This window comes from Lissotriton helveticus, chromosome 12, assembly GCF_964261635.1.
Source record: "Lissotriton helveticus chromosome 12, aLisHel1.1, whole genome shotgun sequence".
Lineage (NCBI taxonomy): Eukaryota > Metazoa > Chordata > Amphibia > Caudata > Salamandridae > Lissotriton > Lissotriton helveticus.
In genome coordinates, this window is record NC_136073.1 from 654301402 (window position 1) to 654325026 (window position 23625).

The 23625-nt window shown below is 46.5% G+C and overlaps 1 protein-coding gene across 1 annotated transcript in view; it reads left to right on the forward strand.

The window, feature by feature from the left end:
• The first annotated feature begins 230 nt into the window (after positions 1-230).
• Positions 231-23625, forward strand: part of LOC144798568 (C-signal-like) — a 262513-nt gene continuing 239118 nt past the window's right edge. The window contains exon 1 of the mRNA XM_078669514.1: positions 231-414. Coding sequence (XP_078525640.1) covers positions 271-414 — 144 coding nt within the window. The 5' untranslated portion in view covers positions 231-270. The remainder of the gene's footprint in view (positions 415-23625) is intronic.

Genomic DNA, 23625 nt, shown 5'->3' on the forward strand with positions numbered 1-23625 from the left:
TAAAGTAAACTGAACGCTTGCCCACAGCGGCTTCAGGCCTTTACATTGGAAGATTGGTAAATATTGCTTCTAGCTCTTAGTCTGGCCAAGTCAAGACACGGAAACAAGGCGAGGCAGCTAGTGGGGAGGAGAACGAGCCAATGGAGTCATGTGGGGACACTCGAAGGGTCAATGCCAAGATGACGCAGACCGCCAGAGGCGGGAAACGGTGTACTGTGAATGTTTCCACTTCCAGCGGCTTCAGTCAGCAGAATTTTCAGCTGGAAGAAGATGTCTCCACTAGCTCGCACCATTCTTATAACCGGCTGTAACAGGGGCCTCGGGCTGGAAATGGTCCGACAGCTGCTGGCAAAGCCCAACGCCCCCGAGCAGATCTTTGCCACCTGCAGGACCCCGGAATCACCACAATGCCAGGTAGGATCATTTGAGTTGGTGTAAGCAGTGCAGGGAATTAAAGGCGTCCATTCGGGTCCCCGCAACTATTGTGGAGCGGGGCACTGGCGGACCTCAACATTTTGAGCTGGGACAGAACCGGGGCTGCACAGCACATGGCGCACGAGCATTCAAACGCTTTTAAAAGATGTTGATACCTCTGTGCCTGTCAAGTGCGTAGCGACAGAGGGGTGTATTTATCAAAGTTTGGCGCTGCAAAACCTAAATGAGATTTACCAAGTGTACCGTTGTGAATGTCTTTTGTGATCGTGGTGATCGAAATAAAGATTATGGAGGAGATTTTTCAAAAACTTGTGCAGTGTACCCTTCCTGTACAAAACACTATGCAAAGCAAGATGCAAAGCTTTCCCACCTTGCATACGTGCTGCAGAGTGCAGCACGCATGGAAAGTCGGAAAATCACGTCGAAATGAAAACATTCCTCCTGCTAGCGCCTCCTTTGAAGGTGTGTTAAGTTTTGGCGCAAAACCATGTTTACGAATCTTTGTAAATATGGTTTTCCGTCAAAAGGCATGGGTGATTACATGGGAACGCCCATGTACCACCATTGTCACACCCCTCGCCGCAAAGTAACGCAAAGCAGTGCTTCGCGCTACTTTGCGCTACTTACAGGGTACTTTCCAGAAAATAGGAAAACAAAAATTTGCACTGGTTACCGTCATTTTTGTGACGATATACCAGCGCAACATTTTTGAAAATCTGCCCCTATGAATTGAATTGAATTGAATTGATTTACCAAGCCACACAAGGTGCATGGCTTGGTAAACTGAAGTAATGCAAGCCAGCGCAAGTCGCTGCCTTGGGTTACTCTGCCAGAGGGAGGCGTTCCACGGGTGGAGCATGGGTTTGCCCACGCATTCACCCATGGATTCTGAAGCATTCCCAGATTTAGCAATACTGGTAGACCTGGGACTGTGCCATAATGTTACGCCTTCCCAGGGGAGGTGTAATAAGGAAAAATAACTTTATTTCTCTTTATTTATTCCTCTTTCTACATTCGCTACTTTCTGCCACACACATAGAAAGAGGAAAAAACCTCAAAGGATTATTTTTGTTCCTGCACAAGAAAAATCCTTCCTGCAATGCATGCAAGGGTGTCTGCACTGACAATGGACAGCAGTTTGTGCGCCAGTGCAGGCAAAGAGCAGGAATGCTGCATATCTTGATAAATATGACACATTTCTGCCCTCTCGCTTTCACACAGCGCAGCAAGGTGCCTTGCTGTGTTGCGTTACGTAAAATATTGATAAATATGTGCCCTAGACTGCGGCGGGGCTGCGCCAAACAACAGTGATCCACTAGGTTACTGCAATTTTGCAATATGTGAAAAAAGAATGTATTAATAAAACAGGTTTCAGAGTGACAGCTGCAGGGTTATTGGCATGCTGATGGGGAATATTACGTGGTTGAGGATAGAGTCAGAGCTCGCATATTCACTCACACACCTACCTATACATTGACTGAAGCACCCACGCTAGAGTCTTAAGCTTCCACTCTAGAGTTTTAAGCGCTCACTCTAGAGAAGTGTCCATAAGCTATATTTCACCTATGCCTTAACTGCCACTCTAGCTGTACCTCTCCTTTGGAAAGGGAAGCTTGGACTGTTTCTGTACAAGATATACCTGTAGAAGGGTGTTTCCACTGCTTTTTCCTCATCCTATAAAACACAAAGGATAATTTGAATGCACTTGCATAACATGCCTAGGCCAGTCAAACGCTTTAGTTGCACCCAGGACAAAACTGCTCTTGGGGCCCTGACCCAGAGACCCTGGAGTCAAACACAGCTTCACAGCTTGGCCAAACTAAGTTACCCTGGGCAATTACTTCCCCTGATCATCACATTTGAGAACAACTTGAAATAATTTAGTTCAGGATGTGCACTGTCCAAAAACCTTCCTTGTATATTAACCCCTTCCATGCTGATGACGGCAGGGAGCCGTCATGGCACACAGTGCTCGTGTGCTGATGATGGCTCCCGGCCGTCATGACCGCACCCGCGACCGGAATGTGCGGCACAGGCGCAGAATTTCGGCCGCGCCCAAGCGATTAATAGAGCATTATGTTGCTCCATCCATGACAACAGTGAAGGCCTTACATACCAGGCATAAGATGACCCACTTGCCTCTTGGGTCAGTAATACAATTTTCATCAGGGCAGAAAGGGGAAAGAATGTGATACTACAAACACAAAAATATACCTGGGCCTAATATTGTAATATAAAATTAAAGGATTCGCTGACAATCAATGTTCTAACCGGTGCAGCCAGAGGAAAAGTCTTACTTAAGGGCAAGAACCCTCACACACTATCATAAGATTCCTCCTTACACATCAATGATCACACAGTGGCGCTCAGTGTAAGTGTAATACAAATACAAACTGCATTACACGTATCTTGTTCAGTAAGAGTTTCTCTATTAAAGCACTTCATCCATCTGGACAAGTGGCAAACCCCGTGCCCCACTCTAGATTTAATAACGCTTTATTAACAGAGCAAGGCTTGCAAGGCGCGGCTATCAGTCCTTTTTTTGGTGCTGATTCGCAGAGTGAGCCTCATCGGCTCTAGAAAATGACCAAATTGTTCTTTTAGGGCCATTTTAACAGTTTGTAAAGTCTATGATGTACTTTTAACGACTGCCATTTGGAGAGATTGGGAACTCTTGGATGTACTTTTATGCAGCCTATGGGATTTTGATATTTATTTCCTCAATCAAGTTTTGAGAGCCAGAGGGAAGGACTCCCATAGGGCTGCTGACTGACCTGTGCCGGTCCTTCTCTACGCTTAAGATGTGGTGCTTATCTCTTGCACTGCAAATGGCTTACAGCAGTTACCTGTTTCAATGAATACATGGGTGAATTGAAATTAAAGGCCAACCATCAAAAATCATATATCATGACCTGTGGGACTCGTTTGCACAGTTTTACTATTGGTGAGATCCCTATTAGAAATGTCCCAAATTTTAATTACCTTCGAATGATGATTTGTTCACCTTTTAAGTGGGATAAGCTTTTATGACAGAGAGCTTTTTAAATTGCAGGGCTTGTGGAGGCCGTTTTTATATTTGCAAGACAGTTAGGTAAAAAACCCATAAATTAACTACTCTCACTTTACAATGCCATGTATCCCACTGGGAACATATGGAGTGGGTGTTTGGGGCTACACCGATTCATGGTGTTTGCAGGTCATTGAAAAAAAATCCTTGGAATACTGTTAGCAGTTACAAAGAGTAATCCATCTTTATAACCCATACAGAATCTGGTAATTCTTACATCGATAATAAAATTGCACCCCTCTTACTGTGGTTGAAGATATGACATTCACCTTACACCAACTTTTCTTGCCAAGTTGTAGCGGATTGTATCAAATTGGATCACAGGGATTCTATCCTGTGGCTCATATATATTAAAAAAACATTCACAGAACTCGGTGTACAAATTTTGTTCCATCCTCCAAATGAAATCGACAATAAATCACTGGCTCGGGTAAAATCTCTTTTCTGGAATTATAGAGCAGCCAGAAGAATTATTATGACCCAGGCTTTGGACCCAGTCTTTCATCATTTAGAGATCATGACTTCTGATTGCATTGCACCTTATATAGAATGGATTTCTAATGCAGACCAAAGGTTTTATTTACCACATTTTATATTGTGTACAGTAGGTTTTCTGGCAACTTTCCCACCCAAAGGGTACTTGGTTTTTTACTTTGCCCTGCTGTCCCTACGATATTAGCCAGCAAGCCCTCATTCATTTTTGGGGTTTTGTGGGCTTTATGTCATTCCTAGAGTCAAGATTTTAAGGCCCTATTTACAGCTTAACAATTTAATATTTTGCAGGCCCTACCTCCCCTTTTAAAGCAGTTGGTTTCCTTATTTCTATGTCATGTAATCCTTAGTTATGTTCAGCAAATATTGAGAATTAGGAGAGAACTGAGGGGCATATTCACAAAGATTTATCTCCAAATTATCCCTACTTTAACGCTTCAAAAGTGGGGATAGAATTAACACCCCATTCACAAGCTGGTGCAAACTGCAGACAGCGCCAGAATTCCAGCGATAACGCCCCCAAAACCTAACACCACGAGGGGACACTACCAACTAACACTAATGAGATGCAGAGTAGACTTTCCCATCCAGAAACACACAAAAAAACAGCAACAGCACTTTCACAACAAACTGACAGGTCCGCGAAGCGAACTGAAAACACGCGTTAAGCCGTGTTAGCCGCAGGTATTTAACACCTGCCTCAAGCAGGTGTAAAGAAGGACGACTACCTGCAGTAGGCAACCGAGCCGCGCACACAGCCACATCCGAAGACCGAACGACACCATGGTGCTACTCATCATGCAGCTCGGCGCCCCAACAGGGCCACGACAGTCACCGCTAACACCCCCAGGCCTGCCACCACCCCCTGGACCCGGACCTCCCCCGGAGAAACACAGAGGCAGCTCAGAGCAAGACAAGGGACCTACCGAAAACGCACCACTCTCACGGACCTAACGCCCGAGGAAGTCATTGCCCACTACAGGCTCAAAAGGACAACCATTCACCGCATCCTGACCCACATCGCCCACAGGCTGACGGTCACAACACAGCGGAGAGCCAACATCCCTCCGCAGACAAAGCTGCGGGCTGTGCTGCACCTGTTCGCCTCTAGTACCTAAATAAACAACAAAAGAGTGAAGCCAAGTTGATAAAAGGCTAAGAGGTGGAATCACTCATGTTTTTTGTAAGGGTCCTCACTCACCAACCTGGTTGATGACATGCTTCATCATAGGACCCCCACCAGAGAGGCCGAGGGCCTCCCCGGTGTGCTACGACGCATGATTTCAGCGGAGCAGGATTTTGTGAGTGTTGGGTGCAGGTGCTAGTGCAGTGAGTGATGTTTAAATAGTCTATTCTACTCCTTTCATTTTTTTTAATAATAGGGTAGTATGACTAGAGTAAAAAATAGTGCATAGTGAACGTTATAGCTGGTTAAATTGGTCAGTTACATCCGTATTTAGAAAACCATAGGTCAACATGTTTCAGCCTCTGTATGCAATTGGCGAGGCTTTTCTCAGGACCCTGGACCATGGCGGTATGCGCACCCTAAGGCGCATCCTGACCTATGGCCCAAATTAGAACCGGTCTACTCACGGTTCTCACACAAAAACGCCTTAAGGGCTTCTGAAAGCGCACTCCATCTGTAAAACAAAGATCACAGTGACAAGACATTAACATACAACACAACATATTCGTCAATCAGTTTTGTTGCATGCTGGGAACATAGAGTGATTCAAAGTGCTCATAGATATGTGACTTTGAGTGTAACCGCCTTCACCGCTCTAGTACAACGTGAAATGCGGGTCTTAGAATAGCCCCCTAAGTGGGTTTTCGAGTGTTTATCACATACTCGAAGAGTACACAGCTGTTGTGATAATCACCGCTAAATATACGTTTTAGGCCAATAGATCTGTACTAAGTGCATTATATAGTGACCAAAAATGGTGTGACATATTAGTCTAGTCTAGAAAAACTCCTCGGAAACACGGCTCAAGTAGAACTGGTAAAACTGCCCACAAGGAATTATAGGGAAACAAGGTACTTCCCTCTCTCCCTCTTTGTTTGGATATATGGCCTCTGGTACCTTCCAGCGAACAACTGCCAGAGTCGGAGGGGTCCCATATGTGGGTGAAACCGGGAGGGAATGCAGGGTACGGATAGGGGAACACAAATCTAATATCAGGAATCGAAAATTGGCCGCCCCCTTGGTAGCACACTGGCTTGAAAAGGACCACAAAGAATTGGAACTCCGCTGGTTTATCTTAGAAAAGATAAAAGCAAGCCCAGGAACTGACCCAGTATGCCTCCGAAAAAAACGGGAGGTGTTCTGGATTTTCTTTCTGAATGCCATGGACGGAGGACTAAATGAAGAGTGTCCTTGGCACCAGGCATTTTTATAAATGGAGCTCCTGTCTACTTTGACACAAATGATATAGGTGTAAGGGCCCCAAAAATAATTCAGTGTGATCTGTGAAATCGTTAAATGGAACTCAAACGGGAATTTTCTATCTAAATATGGGCACCGGATATTTATTGGAATCAATGAGACCCGATGCCAATATTTGACATCCCCCCGGGTTGGTTTCACCAAGATGGGTGCGCTTTTACCTCATATGTAAATGAAAAGGTGAACGAGTTTACACAAGATGGCCACCGGGGCCCTACAAAAGGAACCAGTCCGTCGTCTCCTTGCTCGGCTGCACTAAGATGGGTGCGCCTTGACAAACGTATGTAAACATAGCTGGATACGAGTATACACAAGATGGCGACGAGAGCCCTGACAGAAGGAATTAGTCCGTCATCTATGACCGCACCCACCTACACAGCTGGTTATACTTTCTGTGAGGCGCGAACTTCTCGTGTATTTAAACAAGGGCGGAAGGTGAACCGGGCGAGAATCCCGTCTCCCAGGATAGGTCGATCGATCGAGTCGGCGGAACCCCATTTGAAGAACACAAGCACCGTCTTGAAGGTAAGGGTGTTGCAATGGCGGCCAAGAGATTAGACTATATCGTACACTAGCTGTCATTGAATATAACAGGTCCCGCCTCTCGTCATTTCTACCATCAGGAACCCCTTCTGCCCCGGCAGTCCTCGTGGCAGTGGGCTGACCGGTGCTGTCAGCGGAACCCCACCTAAAGAAACGAGCATCGTCCTTAAGGTAAGGGTCCTAGAACTGCATATGAGGGATCAGACGGATTTAAACCCCACCTCCACATAGATATAACTGGTTCCGTCCGTTGTTTTGTATCAATAGGAATCTTGCCTCCCCGTTATTCCCCGAGGCAGTGGGTAAAATCGAGAAGAAACCCCACCTTGAAACACCTATTGGCGTATGAAAGGTAACTATCCCTTAACCACCATGTGGAAGTCTCTGATGGGACTAGGTGGCCCGAATTTGGTAATAAATGCCCCTCTTTTCGTCTGCCAACAGCGAGTAGGATCCAGAGTGAGGGTCATCCTATCCGACAGGAAACGGGGTTTCGCGGTGCACACTGATGGTCCCGGTATGTATACTGCATAACCTGTGTGGACAACTATATCAAATAGATCTAGGACATGTCACCATAATATGGTTGTATTGCTTACCTCCTCTACATATAGAAACGGTGATGTATACCCCAGTACCGACCCAAACTACCTGAGACACAGACTATTTATATCAACCCACGTTTGATTAGAACCGTGTTGAAAAGTACCTCTGGAACAGAGATAGCCCCAGGTATTAAAAAAGGCTGTGTTGTATACCTAGTGGACGACAGTCTTATCTAGTGAAAAGGGACCCAGAATAAACGCGTGTCATTCATTTCACAGGAGGCCGATTGAAAAACACCATCATTCGGAACGACAAAACCCAGCCTCCACTCATCTAATATTCGGGCGTGTTTGTCCCAAGAATCCACAGGTAGTTATATTGGATGGATTTTCCAAGACTAATGGAGACGAGCGTAGAAACCCTGATTGTGAAAGTAGATATTGTATGCCATCACTGCCATTATTTATAACAAAAATCACGAAGGATCTTATCCTATCTCCTCTCCAGGACAAATACCCCGGGAGACTTGTGAAGTATAAAAAATATACACTCATCTACTCGTGCAGCAGTCCCATTATATCCTCTTTTGCTCTTCGCAAAAGACATAAACCTACAGGTAATATCTTAGTGTGTATATCTACTAGCCTAGGCCAATAACTGTCCTGGCTTCATGTTATATGGAATGGTGAGCCCCGAATGCACTCCCGAGGGAGAACTACATATTGACAATGAGGAAAAGAGATGAAATGTGTCATTTAGGATCTCGGGTCCTATGTTAGGAATATGGTTAGGTGTTTTACTTGAGTGAAAGTGTATGTATAGCTTAAAGAAATGGATGAAGGATGTGTTTAGTTTAAATATTATCAACGGTTCATATAGCTCAGGCGATTATTATGCCTTCTATAGATTCCACTAAATAGGGAATCTATTTATGGGAGTGTCTCCACGAGGCTAAACATGGCGCAGCAACAAGGGGTCAATATCATGTGCATCGCCCCTATACCTAATGTCTGAACTAGAAGTGACAAAATGAATTTTGAACAATGAAAAGTATATGTTGGACATATGTATGTGTTCGGTTAATATTGTGTGTATATATATAGTATGAAAAACTGAGACCGTGTTGTCTTTTATATGTTTCTTTCAGATTTTAATCCTGTGTCCCTCCCAGTACACTGCCCCTAGCCCTGACGAAGGTGTGGCCTCACTGGCCAATCACGAAACGCGCGTCGGCGCATGTCCTCAGGAACACGGTTCTTTGTCCTAAGAACTTCTGGAACCGTTGTAAAAGTCATCTGCCTGAAACAACATCCCGAATATTGATGTGTTGCATACACCAGGATTAGTAGAATGAATGGAAGATTGAAAGTTGAATGACAGAATGAGATAGAGTGAGAAATCACTTGAGTGAATGTGTAAGTGTGGTCGCAGTGTGGTTGCTACTGGGTAGGTCTCAATGTAGTGATATTAATTCCCTATTTGCACTTTATTATCAGATCAGGATCTGTTCTCTTTTATGCTCTAAAATATATCATGTGATATCTAAGTATAATATATTTCTCACCCCTAAAAAAATTGTTGTGTTGTCTAAATTATAAGAAAAATAAAAACATATATTTTCCTAATATATCTTTGGTGGAGCCTGCTTGAATTGACCTTGTTGTTTGCTATGTACTGTGTCAGCCTCTGGTTTAATCACCCCAGTTGATATATCATTTGGACCCTCTAGTAAGGGCCATTATATCCCTAGGCAGGGTGGTCTTTTCTGTTCTACTTATGGTGTAGTTGCCAGCATCAGCTCATCCCTGTGGGCTGGCGAACACTCACCCCACACACAGCCAGCACAGGTGTCACTGTATTGGTGGACCTGCCATCACATTCTGCCGAACCAAGTATTGACTCTTTTCTCCTTGCACTGTGACAAGTGACTAAGGATATACATCTGCCCTTGGGTGATGACACCCCTCCGAGATCCAAGCACTCCCGCCCAGAGGCAGTACAATGCGGCTCACATACGTACCGGGGGCATCGTTGAATGCTCATTAGGCGTGTTGAAGTCACGTTTCAGGTGCCTGGACGGCACAGGTGGGAAGCTCCTGTACATCCCAGACATCGTGTGCAAGCTGATCATTGCATGTTGTGTGTTGCACAACATTTGTGTTCACACCAGGGCCACATGGATACCAGTTATAGAGGTACCGGACGATGATGGTGGTGATGGGGCAGGTGGCCCACATCCCACTGCAGCAGCGGCAGGACTGGCCCATAGGAATACCATCATTGACACTTACTTCTCATGAGCACGTCACTTTGGGACCGTCCATGGCAACCATGCGACGGTAGAGAATGTCTAAATGCACTGCATGTGTGAATAAACATTTTTGCAGGTCTCAGCTTGTACTTGTGCATTTTGTTGTTACATTTCCCTGCGTTCCAGATGTGATTTGGCAGGTTGTGCACATTTACTGAACCAGTTGTGTCCTATGTTAAAATGTGGTGGGGTGCTGTGTGACCCGGGATGTTGTCACTGCCCGGGTGCACTCCTGATTGTGTGCGTATGCGGCACGGTGGGTGTGTTGCTCCTGCGGCACTGGCTTCTTTTGTGCCGTGTGCCTGTTGGTTCTGTTCTTCCACGGTGCTTGGATGTTGTGGTGTACATTTTGTCCTCAGCATTTGACCAGGATGCATTTGTTGTATTCCGTTGTTGATGATTTTTGTTCAGTCGCACTTTCGGTGTGCTGGTCTTGTACTATATTCCCGCATTGCAAGTGAGTTTTGCTGCCCTCGCGCTGGTTATCACTGCATTAAGCATCACACATAGAAATTTGAAAATGCAATTTTCAGATTGTTTATGTACAGGAAGGGACATCTTCCTGCACATAAACAATCATTCTTCTCAATGCAGGCACTCCACCGCATTTTACATGTAAGCGCTAGTACCTTGTTTCCCTATAATTCCTTGTGGGCAGTTTTACCAGTTCTACTTGAGCCGTGTTTCCGAGGAGTTTTTCTAGACTAATATGTCACACTGTTTTTGGTCACTATATAATGCACTTAGTACAGATCTATTGGCTTAAAACGTATATTTAGCGGTGATTATCACAACAGCTGTGTACTTTTCGAGTATGTGATAAACACTCGAAAACCCACATAGGGGGATATTCTAAGACCCGCATTTTATGTTGTACTGGAGAGGTGAAGGCGGTTACACTCAAAGTCACATATCTATGAGCACTTTGAATCACTCTATGTTCCCAGCATGCAACGAAACTGATTGGCGAATATGTTGCGTTGTATGTTGATGTCTTGTCACTGTCATCTTTGTTTTACAGATTGAGTGCGCTTTCAGAAGCCCTGAAGGCCTTTTTGTGCGAGAACCGTGAGTAGACCGGTTCTAATTAGGGCCATAGGTCTTAGCGTGCGCATACCGCCAAGGTCCAAGGTCCTGAGGAAAGCCTCACCAATTGCATACAGAGGCTGAAACATGTTGACCTATTGTTTTATAAATACGGATGTAACTGACCAATTTAACCAGTTATAACGTCCACTATGCACTATTTTTTACTCTTGTAATACTACCCTATTATTAAAAATGTTTTAAGGAGTAGTATAGACTATTTTAGCATCACTCACTGCACTAGCACCTGCACCCAACACTCACAAAATCCTGCTCCCCTGTAATCAGGTGTCGTAGCACACCGGAGAGGCACTCAGCCTCTCTGGTGGGGGTCCTATGATGAAGCATGTCACCAACTAGGTTGGCGACTGAGAACCCTTCTAAAAAACAAGAGTATTTCCACCTCTTAGCCTTTTATCAACTCGGCTTCACTCTTTGGTTGTTTATTTGATTACCCCTGGTGAATAAGAGTGGAGTAGCAATTCCCTCTCTCTCTCTTTGTTTGGATATATGGCCTCTGGTACCTTCCAACGAACAACTGCCAGAGTCGGAGGGGTCTCACAGCCAGCCCTATCAAAGTTCATCACACCTGTCCTAGATGCCATCCTCAGCTTCATACCCCAGTACCTTCACTTCCCCAACACTGCGCAGGAACAGCTGGAGACAATGCAAGGCTTCTACACCATAGCCGGATTCCCAGCCGTGTTGGGGGCAAGCGACTGCACACATGTCCCACTTGTGCCCCCTGCGGATACTGCACACCACTACTGCAACAGAAAGCACACACATTCCTTCAATGTGCAGGCCATAGTGGACCACCGTGGATTCTTTACCAATGTCGTTGCCAACTACCCAAGAAGTGTGCATGATTCCTTCATCTTCCGACAGTCCATCATCAACCAGCGCTTCCAGGATGGCACATATGGAACAGGACTGCTTGTTGGTAAGTACCAAGTCAACACACCAAACATCACAATGCCTCCACAACACAATGCACAACTGTGGGGATGCACACGTGACCAAACCATATTCAACATGTCAAACTAAACAGCCACCTACCAGACACGAACACAACACTCCATGGTCAAGTCAAAAATTCTTTATTCGGTTGCCATAATTTTTAGGAAACCATAAAAGTACAAAAAAAGCGATTCATGAGATAAAACATTAAAAACGTGAATAAAAAGAAAGCGGATACAATTATACATACAATGATTGTTACAGAGTGGGGAATTTCGGCAAACACAGTTCTGATTAAAGTGGTAATGCATCAGGAATTAATCATGATTTAGGCGATATTTAATACAAGCCTTCAAAAAGCAGGCAATAGATTTAGCATAAGGCTCAGTATCTAAAAATTGAAGCGCAAGGAAGGCAGGGCAACAACATCGCAGACCCAGCAATCTCAGTAAGGGAATGATCCATCTCCTTCGTGGAAATTCATAGTATCTACAAAATAAAACTATATGCATTGAAGATTGTACTGAGATTCCATCACACCGACACACTGAGAGGTTCTTCGACCAATCATTCTGCTTCAGAAAAGTTATTAAACAGGGATAGATGTTAAATCGGAACCGGGTCAATAGATATTTCTCATACATATTCAAGTTGTACAATAAATACTATTGCACCCCAGGGACGATCTGGATGGCTAAAATATGCTGGACGGTCATTCTGGCCTACTCCTGCACCCTATACAGACTGGTGGTGTAGTTGCCAGCATCAGCTCATCCCTGTGGGCTGGCGAACACTCACCCCACACACAGCCAGCACAGGTGTCACTGTATTGGTGGACCTGCCATCACATTCTGCCAAACCAAGTATTGACTCTTTTCTCCCTGCACTGTGACAAGTGATTAAGGATATACACTCTGCCCTTGGGTGATGACACCCCTCCGAGATCCAAGCACTCCCGCCCAGAGGCAGTACAATGCGACTCACATACGTACCGGGGGCATCGTTGAATGCTCATTAGGCGTGTTGAAGTCACGTTTCAGGTGCCTGGACGGCACAGGTGGGAAGCTCCTGTACATCCCAGACATCGTGTGCAAGCTGATCGTTGCATGTTGTGTGTTGCACAACATTTGTGTTCGCACCAGGGCTACATGGATACCAGTTATAGAGGTACCGGATGATGATGGTGGTGATGGAGCAGGTGGCCCACATCCCACTTCAGCAGCGGCAGGACTGGCCCATAGGAATACCATCATTGACACTTACTTCTCATGAGCACGTCACATTGTGACCGTCCATGGCAACCATGCAACGGTAGAGAATGTCTAAATGCACTGCATGTGTGAATAAACATTTTTGCAGGTCTCAGCTTGTACTTGTGCATTTTGTTGTTACATTTCCCTGCATTCCAGATGTGATTTGGCAGGTTGTGCACATTTGCTGAACCAGTTTTGTCCTATGTTAAAATGTGGTGGGGTGCTGTTTGACCCGGGATGTTGTCACCGCCCGGGTGCACTCCTGATTGTGTGCGTATGCGGCACGGTGGGTGTATTGCTCCTGCGGCACTGGCTTATTTTGTGCCGTGTGCCTGTTGGTTCTGTTCTTCCACGGTGCTTGGATGTTGTGGTGTACATTTTGTCCTCAGCATTTGGCCAGGATGCATTTGTTGTATTCCGTTGTTGATGATTTTTGTTCAGTCGCACTTTCGGTGTTGCAGTCTGGTACTATATTCCTGCATTGCAAGTGAGTTTTGCTGCCCTCGCGCTGGTTATCACTGCATTAAGCATCACACATAGAAATTTGAAAATGCAATTTTCAGATTGTTTATGTACAGGAAGGGACATCTTCCTGCACATAAACAATCATTCTTCTCAATGCAGGGACTCTTGCACTATGGTGCAAGTGTGCCTACATTGGCGCTAGGCAGCTAAATTAGCTACAGTGCAGGGGGAAATGCAAGGCTGCACCATACTCTCGTAAATACGGTGTAGTCCTGCGTTTCAGAAGTGGCGGAGTGCAGCGTTAAGCCAAGAAGGCTAACGCTGCGCTCTGCCACGTCCTTGTAAACGTGCCCCATATTGTGGAAGGGTGGGCCAAAGAGAAGGGTCTGCAAGCTAGTATTCAACCATTTGTAAAGATTGCTGATGAATTGTCGATTGAAGATGGTTTAGTTTTAAGAGGTGACAGATTAGTTCCTCCTTTAACTATTAGAAGAGATCCAGTCATGATGGCCAATGAGGGACATGTAGGCTCAACTGTGACCAAAAGGAGAGTTAGGATGAACTTGTGATGGCCGTGCATGGACAGGGAAATAGAATGATTAGTTAAGACTTGCATTGTCTGTTTGAGCTCTGAAAAAGGTTTGAGGGCCCAAGTCCCATCTTTTAATCTAATAGAATATGCTGATTGTCCATGGAATATGATTGTTATAGATAGGATTGAACCATTTATTTTTTTATCTCCACAGTTTCGTTATGCACTTGTTTTAATAGATTATTATGCAAAGTGGCCGGAGGTTAATTGTGAAGCAGACCCATTCTCCAAAAAAGCAGTTGAATTTTTGAAGTAAGTGTTTTCAAGCAGGGGCGGCTCCTCCATTAGGGCTTTCTCGCAGTGCGTGAAAGCCAAAACATAAAATGATAATAACTTTCAGTTATTGCCATTTTATGTTTGCTTTGTGCATTGCGGGTGGGCGGGCTGCTCTGCTCTCCAAGCAGGGCAGTGAAAGAGTGGTTTACCCACTACTGAGTGCACAAAGACTGTTTAGTCAGCCCTCTTAGGCCGCCCAAACCAGTCATGCGCACTCTGCCCTTCAACATGTAGGTGCATTGCAGCCTGCATAGAGAACATGCCCACCCCACTAGCCCCTGGCTGGGCGCCATCCTTTTTATTATTGACCTCCCCATCCCCACCTGACCCTCCCCCTGCGTGCTCCTCCCCCCCCCCCACACTGGCCCGTCCTCCCGCGAGCAATACCGGACGCTACTGTTTCAAAGGAAAGGGATTTCAGAATATTTAGGGCCTGATTTACATCTTGGCAATTCGGGTCCCGCCTTCGATTTTTTGATGGTCTTCCTGCCCACCAACTTGGCTGTCTGCCCGCTCTGTTTAGATGGCGGTTTGACTGGCTAAAGACCATCAGAGTGCGGCCAAGTATGTTCACCTGCGTCAACGGCACAGTAGGCAAAAGTGGCGGATGCCAGTTTGTCCGCCAGGCCAATCACGATGTGCCTTCTTGCCAATGTGACTGTGGAGGTAAAACCTTCACACCTTACTTGGCAGATTGGAAGGGAAATAGGACAGAAACTCACCTTTTCTCACTTTCATACATCCTTTTCCGTCATGGACCTGATCTTCCAAGTCCTGCCACTTCTGCTGCTGCTTGATGATGAACAAAATCAACACTGTAGTGGCTGGAATTAATGGTAAGCTCCACTTTTGCCTGTTACCTTTTGACTCGTCTTTTAACATATGCACTGAACTTGTGCATTTTTAAAGCTCTCTTACAAGCAATAGCATACCAATGTACAATGCATATGTGTGTAATGTTGACTTTTGAAATATTTAAAGAAACACACCTGTATTATTACATTGTATTTCTAAATTTGGAGCAAGCTGCCTTAAAAAAAATTGACACTTGCAAAAAAATCAATCAATTAATCATATAATTTGTAAAGCGCACTACTTACCCGTGAGGGTCTCAAGGTGCTGGGGGTGTGGAATGCTGCTACTGCTCGAAAAGCCAGGTCTTGAGGAGTTTTCTGAAGGTCAGCAGGTCTTGGGTCTGCCGTAGGTGGATGGGGAGGGTGTTCCCTGTCTTGGCGGCGAAGTGGGAGAATGATCTGCCGCCGGAGGTCGCTCTTCAGATGCGGGGGACTGGTGCGAGGGCGAGGTCGGCGGAGCGGAGCTGGCGGGCGGGGGTGTAGAAGCTGTGTCGTCTGTTGAGGTATGTAGGTCCAGTGTTGTGGAGTGCCTTGTGTGCGTGGGTGAGGAGCTTGAAGGTTAGCCTCTTGATGACCGGGAGCCAGTGCAGGTCTCTCAGGTAGGGTGTGATGTGGCTGTGGCGAGGGATGTCGAGGATCAGGCATGCAGAGGCGTTCTGGATGTGTTGGAGCTGTCTCAGGAGTTTGCCAAGGTTCCTACGTAGAAGGCGTTTCCGTAGTCCACCCTGCTGCTGACGAGGGCCTGGGTGACCGCTCTTCTCGTTTCAGTGGGGATCCACTTGTAGATCCTGCGGACCATGCAGAGGGTGTTGAAGCAGGAGGAGGAGACGGCGTTGACCTGTTTAGTCATGGAGAGGGTGGAGTCGAGGATGACTCATAGGTTGTGTGCGTGGTCGGTGGGTGTTGGGGCAGTTCCCAGTGCGGGCGGCCACCAGGAGTCGTCCCAGGCCAAAGGGGTGGATCCAAGGATGAGGACCTCCGTCTTGTCTGAGTTCAGCTTCAGTCGGCTGTTCCTCATCCATTCAGCAACGGCCTTCATTCCATCGTGGAGATTTGGTTTTGGCAGTGTGGGGGTCCTTGGTGAGGGAGAGGATCGGCTGGGTGTCATAGGCGTAGGAGATGATGTTGAGGTCGTGCCTACGGGTGATGAGGGCGAGCGGTGCCATGTAGATGTTAGAGTTAGGCTGAGGGATGAGCCCCGGGGTACGCCGCAGATGATCTCGGTGGCTTCGGAGTGAAAGAGGGGAAGGCGGACGCTCTGTGTTCTGCCGGAGAGGAAGGAGGTGGTCCAATCTTGGGCCTTCTCTTGGATCCCGGAGTCACGGAGGCGTGTTCGTAGTGTGTGGTGGCAGACAGTGTCGAAGGCGGCTGACAGGTCCAGGAGGATGAGGGCCGCTGTTTGACCGCTGTCCAGCAGGGTCCTGAGGTCATCGGTGGCGGCGATGAGGGCAGTCTCGGTGCTGTGGTTGCTGCGGAATTCGGTCTGGGAAGCGTCAAGGATGTTGTTCTCATCAAGGTAGTGGGTCAGTTGTTTGTTGACGGTCTTCTCGATGACCTTCACCGGGAACGGGAGCAGGGAGATGGGCCGGAAGTTCCTGAGGTCCTTGGGGGCCGCCTTGGGTTTCTTGAGTAGGGCGTTGATCTCGGCATGCTTCCAGCTCTCCGGGAAGGTTGCTGTCTCGAAGGAGATGTTGATGACTTTCCGGAAATGGGATGCGATGGCTGTGCTGGCTTTGTTGACGATGTGGGGACATGGGTCTGATGGAGATCCGGAGTGGATGGTGTTCATGATTTTGATAGTCTCGTCATCGTTGATATTGGTCCAGGAGAGCAGGCGGTTGGTGCGGATGGTTGTCGTGGGGGCGATGGTCTCAGTGGTTGTTGGGGCGGGTGTGGCGAAGCTGTCCTGGATGTCTGTGATCTTGCAGTGGAAGAAGGTGGCCAGCGAGTCGCACAGGTCTTGCGAAGGTGGGACATCGTTGGTGTTGGAGCTGGGGTTGGAGAGTTCCTTCACGATGTTGAAGAGTTCTTTGCTGTTGTGCACATTTTTGTCTAGGCAGTCATTGAAGGAGGCCCTTTTGGCGGATCTGATGAGGCGATGGTGTGTGCGGGTGGCGTTCTTGTGGGCTGCGTAGTTGTCCTGTGTTCGGTCAAGGAGCCAGATCTTCTCCAGCTTTCGACAGGTTTGCTTGGAGGCCCGGAGGTCTTCAGCGAACCAGCTGGCTTTCTTGCTGGTGTGACTGTTGGAGAGTTTCTTGAGCGGGGCGAGGGTGTTGGCACAGTCGTTGATCTATTGTCTGAGGCTGCAGGCGGCGGTGTCGGGGTCAGTGGGGTTGGTAGGTGGGCTCAGGGCGAGGGTGGTGGTTAGCTGGTCTTCGGTGACTTTGCTCCAGCAGCGGCGAGGCATCTGTTGGGTGTGGTGGTGTGTGGTGGGCTTCTTGAAGGTGAAGTGGATGCAGCGATGGTCGGTCCAGTAGAGTTCGGTGGTACGGTTGAAGGAGACGTGGGGGTTTGCGGAGAAGATGGGGTCAAGCGTGTGTCCGGCAGAGTGGGTGGGTTTTGTGACGAGTTGTCTGAGTCCCAGGGTGGCTAGGTTGTCGATCAGGGTGGTGGAGTTGGTGTTGTTGTTGTTCTCGAGGTGGAAGTTCAGGTCCCCGAGGAGGATGTAGTCCATGGAGGCGAGGGCGTGTGTGCTGACGAAGTTGGCGATGGAGTCGCTGAACTGTGGTCGGGGTCCGGGGGCTCTGTAGATGAGGGTTCCTCTGAGGGTGGTGTTGGAGTCGGTGTGGATCTGGAAGTGCAGGTGTTCGGCGGTCCTGAGGGTGTTGTCGGTGTTGGTCGAGACTCTGAGAGTGTTCCTGTGGATGATGGCGATTCCTCCTCCTACTCCGTTGGTGCGGTCCCTGCTGGTGATCTTGTAGCCTTCCAGGATGGCTGTGGCGATGTCAGGTGCTGAGGAGGGGTTCATCTAGGTCTCCGTCTGGAAGGTGACGTCTGGGGAGGTTGAGTCGAGTAGGTCCCAGAGTTCAACTGCATGTTTGCGGGCGGAGCGGGTGTTGAGGAGGATGCATCTGAGGTGGTTGGGTTCTGTCCTGGTTGGTGGCATGGCAGGGTGGATGCTGGTGAAGCTGCAGTTCCGGCAGGAGAAGGTTCCTTGTGTGCGCTTCGGGGCGGCCAGGCAGCAGGTGCGCAATCTTCGAGGGTGAGTGCATGGAGGGTGCTGGAGTTGCAGTTGAGTCGGGCGTCGTGGCGTTCACGGGGGCCAGGGGTTCTGGCAATGGGCGCAGTCCAGGCGCGGACGGGCGCAGACGTGCTGACCTTTGGCGCCGACGGCGCGAAGGGGAGGTGGGAGGGAGGAGGAGCTGGGAAAGTGGGAGGGGGCATGTGGGAGAGCGGGGGCGGGGTTGCAGCGGCGGGAACAGGCGGGAAGAACGGCGATGAACAGTGAAATTTACAAAGGCAGGGAAGCACAAATTACAATAACAGGATAATAGTGAAATTTTACAAGGTGGAGAGAACAAATTACAATAACAGGAATTAACTCACAGGCACAGTAATGGCACATATGGGAGGGGGGAACAGAAGACAGACCAACAGTGACCTTAACCAGGGGCAGACAGAAGCACAGGTACAAAGCAGGAAGTCAAACCACCAGGGAACAGGGAGGGCCTTGAGCCCCTGGCAGCAGCGGCAGCAGCAGGCTAAGGCACAGGCACAGGCAGAGCAGTGCGGTGTGGGAAGCGACCTACCAAGGGTCAAGGACAACAATCAAAAAATCCAAAAGAGACTACACAGGTGTGTATAAATACATTTTGAAAATTGTCAAATTAAAAACATGCATTACACATCATTGGGATGAGTGCAATCTAACATTATGTAGAAGTTGCACTAGACAAGGTATAACCTTTACCTTGTAAATTGCCTTTCAAATCAATGTCAGTCTCAAATTTGAATTATTGAACATATTCATCCTTCTAACATTTCCCGTTGTGTAGTGCGAGTCCTGTATTGTATCTAATTTCAATTGTCACAGTATTTCATAAGGTGTAGTGCATGTGTGGTCATTCTTATTAGTAATTAAGGTGAAACAAACACACCTGTAATAATACTTCAAAAAGAAATTGTAAACAGCTATTTCTTGGTGTAAGAATCCATTATCATAATGGATGGCCGCACCTAAATTCAAAATACCAGTGCATACTATTTTAAAAAGTAGACATTGAAAGAAATGTTGCATTTCCTGCTATAATGGTTAATAAAAATATGTACCTCACATTTTAGTCAGAAACATTTCTAAGAATCAAACAATTGCAAAGAAAAAAATGCCTGGACAAATTCGGTGATTAGAAAATTGGACAGTTAATCAAACAATGAGATACGTTCTCTCAAAATAAATCAAAACCAAATGGCAGTCCATGACTATATACAAAAATCCAGTGCACTGTTATGCTGTGGCACTAAGCTTGCCTCCTAAATCACTGCCAAGGGGAACCTCCTCAGTAAGGGACATCTAGTGGGCACAGAGCAGGCACCTCAATAATCTTACTTGGGAGGGTTTTTTGGGGTTTGGGAGGGGTGGTTTTAGTGTTGGGAGAAGTAGTTTAGGATTTGGGAGGAAAAGTTTTACTTTTAGGAGGGCTGGTCTTAGGTATGGCAGGGGTAGATTGTGTTTTGAAAAGGGTGGCTTTGCGTTCGGGATGGGAGGTTGTGGTTGGAAGGGGTCAAGGCAAGAGGGGGCAAATAGTACATCTTCACGAGGAAAACAGGTAGGATGGTTGCCAGGGAATTTGGTTTGTGAGGTGAAGGAAGTGGCAGTGGGTGATGTGCGTGTGTCTGTTGAGGTTGTATGTGCCTGTGGGTCTGGTGTATGTGGTGTACATTTATGTATTTCTTCCTAGGTGTATTTTCTTTGGGTGAGTGTAGGCATTTTTTTTCTCAGTGTAGTTTCCAATGTATCTGTCTGTGTGTGTGTATGGGTATGCTGTTGATGTGCTGGGTGTGGTTGTGGGGCATGTGGATGTGGTAGTGCATATGGGTATGGTGGTGGGCGTGTCTGTGTGGTGTGCTGGTGGTGGTGCATGTGAGTGTGGTGATGGTGGGAATGTCTGTGGGTGTGCTGGTGGTGCACGTGGTTGTGGTGGAGGTATCTATGGGTGTGCTGATAGTGGTGCATGTGGGTGTGGTGGTGGTGGTGTCTGGGTTTGCTGATGGTGGTAGTGGTGGTGGTGCATGTGGGTGTGGTGGTGGTGGTGCATGTGGGTGTGGTGGTGGATGTGGTGTCTATCTGTTGTTTGTGTGTGTACCTGTGTTTTGGTGTGTTTGTGTTTATGTGTAGGTGTGCTGCTTCTGTGTGTTGGAGTGGGTGCGGGCAAAGGTTTGTGTGCTTGGGACAGGGCTGGGAATAGGGAATTAGAAAGAGGTGTGAGTTGGTACACAAGATTGTGATGGTTGGGAGGCTGCGGTCAGTGAGATGGCTAGACGTGGAAGTTACCTCTGGAGGCCAGACATAGCACTGTGAGTGCCTTCCAGGCCTGCTAGCCTTTGTTGCATATGACAACTAAGCCCCTGGATGGCATAAAGGAGTGCAGTCAGGCCTACAGAGATGTTTTGCAGGAGGTCAATAGCCTCTTCACTCAGCACCACTGGGGGAACAGGGGCAGGGGCTGAGGTTCCTGCAGCAAAGGAGATACCACCCCATTTAGAGGGGCAGGTTTGGGTAACTAGGGGGAAGCAAGAGGGAGGGTGGAGATGGTTCTATGGGTGGTGGACACGGATGAAGGTTGAACAGTGTCTGTGGGGTCTGCCACCAATAGTGGCTGGATGCTTGGGAGATTCCAAAGATGACGTTGAGCTTGAAGCCTCCATTCCAGTCCCCTCACCCACCATGCCACTGGATCCTTTGTTGACGATGGTCTCAGCACCCGAACCACACTGGCCAGCTGCTTCCCTCCTACATGGCCAATGACTCCTCTGCCTGCTTCTGATGATGCTGAAATGACATATACAATAGGATTATTGTATCTGTTTAAATAGAACTTATCATGAACTTTGTTCACAAAACATTTTCAAAGGTTTTATATTTCAGCTGCTTCAATGCTTCCAGACTTTGGTTCTGCCTTAGCATAAGCTCATGCATGTAGATAATATTTTCAGAAACCATTTGGTCACAGTTTTGTAATTGCCTTTGATATCTCCTAAATCATGTATGGTTTTGTCTCCTATTTTCTGCAGGAACTGTTTAACACTTCTGAATGGTTGTGCTTTGTTCTTTAGAATAATTAATTTATGTCACAAAAAAGGATATAAACCAATTGTACAGTGTGCCTACAAGGCACACACATCTGCATTCTTTTTATTCACAAAAAGTAAAATATGAATCAATGTGTGTCAACAAATACCAATATTTGAATAAACTGAAAGGCAGTTGGTATAACATCACAGTAAATATTACATACACTGATTTATATATAATTTTGACTCCAAAGATTCAAATGTAATTCACAATATGCAACATCTTACACATAGATGCATTTCCATATTTGCTTAATGAGTCATGGGATTCGCATGATTTTGAGTTTTACACATGGAATACTCCTACATATGTGATGGAACATTCCATCTGCAAAAGTCCCTTCAGTATCCCATTTTTTCCATCTATGATTTATCATCTGGATATAACGAAGGACATTGTAAAATCGTTTTGGGCATGTGGTTCACAGTCACCCCTGTGTACACATTCCTGTCTATGTTGTACCATAAATTGTATGCCCATCACAAATATGTTTGAAAATACAGACTGGCTTACATGCACATTTGTGAAGGAGTAAGACAGCATGCAAATCTGTCACTTTTAACATGAATGAAATTGTGTTCTGCAATATAAAACACCTTTGGGATAGGCTTTGAATGAAAAATGTAGCCATTTAATCTGATGTTACTAGTCATTTTGATTCTCATGCTCACTCTTGTTTGTGTATAAAACTAATTTACCAATGTGATATTTAGAACATCGACTGTATCATATTAGCATTTTATGCTATGTCACCTGAAATAGGTCTAATGTAACATCATTCACCATAGTTAAGGAGCATCACATCTGACACAATAAAGACTAGTGGCTTGTTTGGTACAACTGTCCCTTATAACATCAAACTACCTGATGTATATTTGTTGTTTAGGTAGGCATGTTTCTGGTTAAACCAGTACTTTGGTTATGAGCACACATCAGGTGGTATCTTTTCCCAAAATGTAATCCACAAAACACATCATCATAAACCTGGTGCAAAACTTACACTTTCAAGAACTCTTCTTCGTTTGACATGTGTCAAGCTTAATGTTGATGACAAAATGAGTTGCTGTAACAAAATGTAGTTATTTAACATTAAGAACTCACACTAGAACTTACCCCCTTGCTGCTACTGTTGGGCTCTCAACTAATGCATCATCCTCGACAGCAAACTGACTATGAAAAGTCAAGTCAACACAGTTTCCTCCTCCTGTTTACACACTCTTTGCACGCGCTGCAAAATCTTCAGATAGATCCTAGTCATCACCAGAAAATCCGTCGCCCAGGCCCTCGTCACCGGCTGCCTCGACTCCTGCAACTATCTCTCTACACCGGCATCTCCACCCAACTCGTCAAAAGACTCCAAACCATACAGAATGCTGCAGCCAGACTCATCCTGGACCTCCACGAACGGATCCACATCATCCCCCTTAGAATCCTCCACTGGCTCCACATCCAGAAGAGATGCCAGTTCAAGATCCTCTTGCACGCCTACAGAGCCCTACACGATCAAGGGCCGTCCTACATCATCCATTGACTGAACTTCAATCTACCTGCAAGACACCTGGACCCCTCCTCACTAGCCCTGGTGCACACCCCGCATTCTTTGCAGCGGCGGCTGCTTCTTCTTCTACACCACCGCCAAGACCTGGAGCGACTTTCCCCTCTATCTTCAAATATTACCCTCCCTTTTGAAATTCAGAAAGAAACTCAATATTTGGGTTTTCGATGGAGACGCTGCACCTCCAGCGTCCAGATACCCCTAGGGGTGATAGTGCTGCGCTATACAAATGCAGATTGATTGACTTCTGGGTCCATTTCAAATGTTTCTCTTTGATTTATCTTAGAAAATGTGTCCTCAAAAGTAATGTGTCTAATAAGTAAGGTAAATAAAATGTGATTTATTTTAGGATCCTTCACCATGTCATCTTTATTTGGACATTTCAATGTTGTGAGATTTGCAGTTATCTGCTGCTGTTGCGAGGTACTACGGGAACATGGGTTGATCCTGTG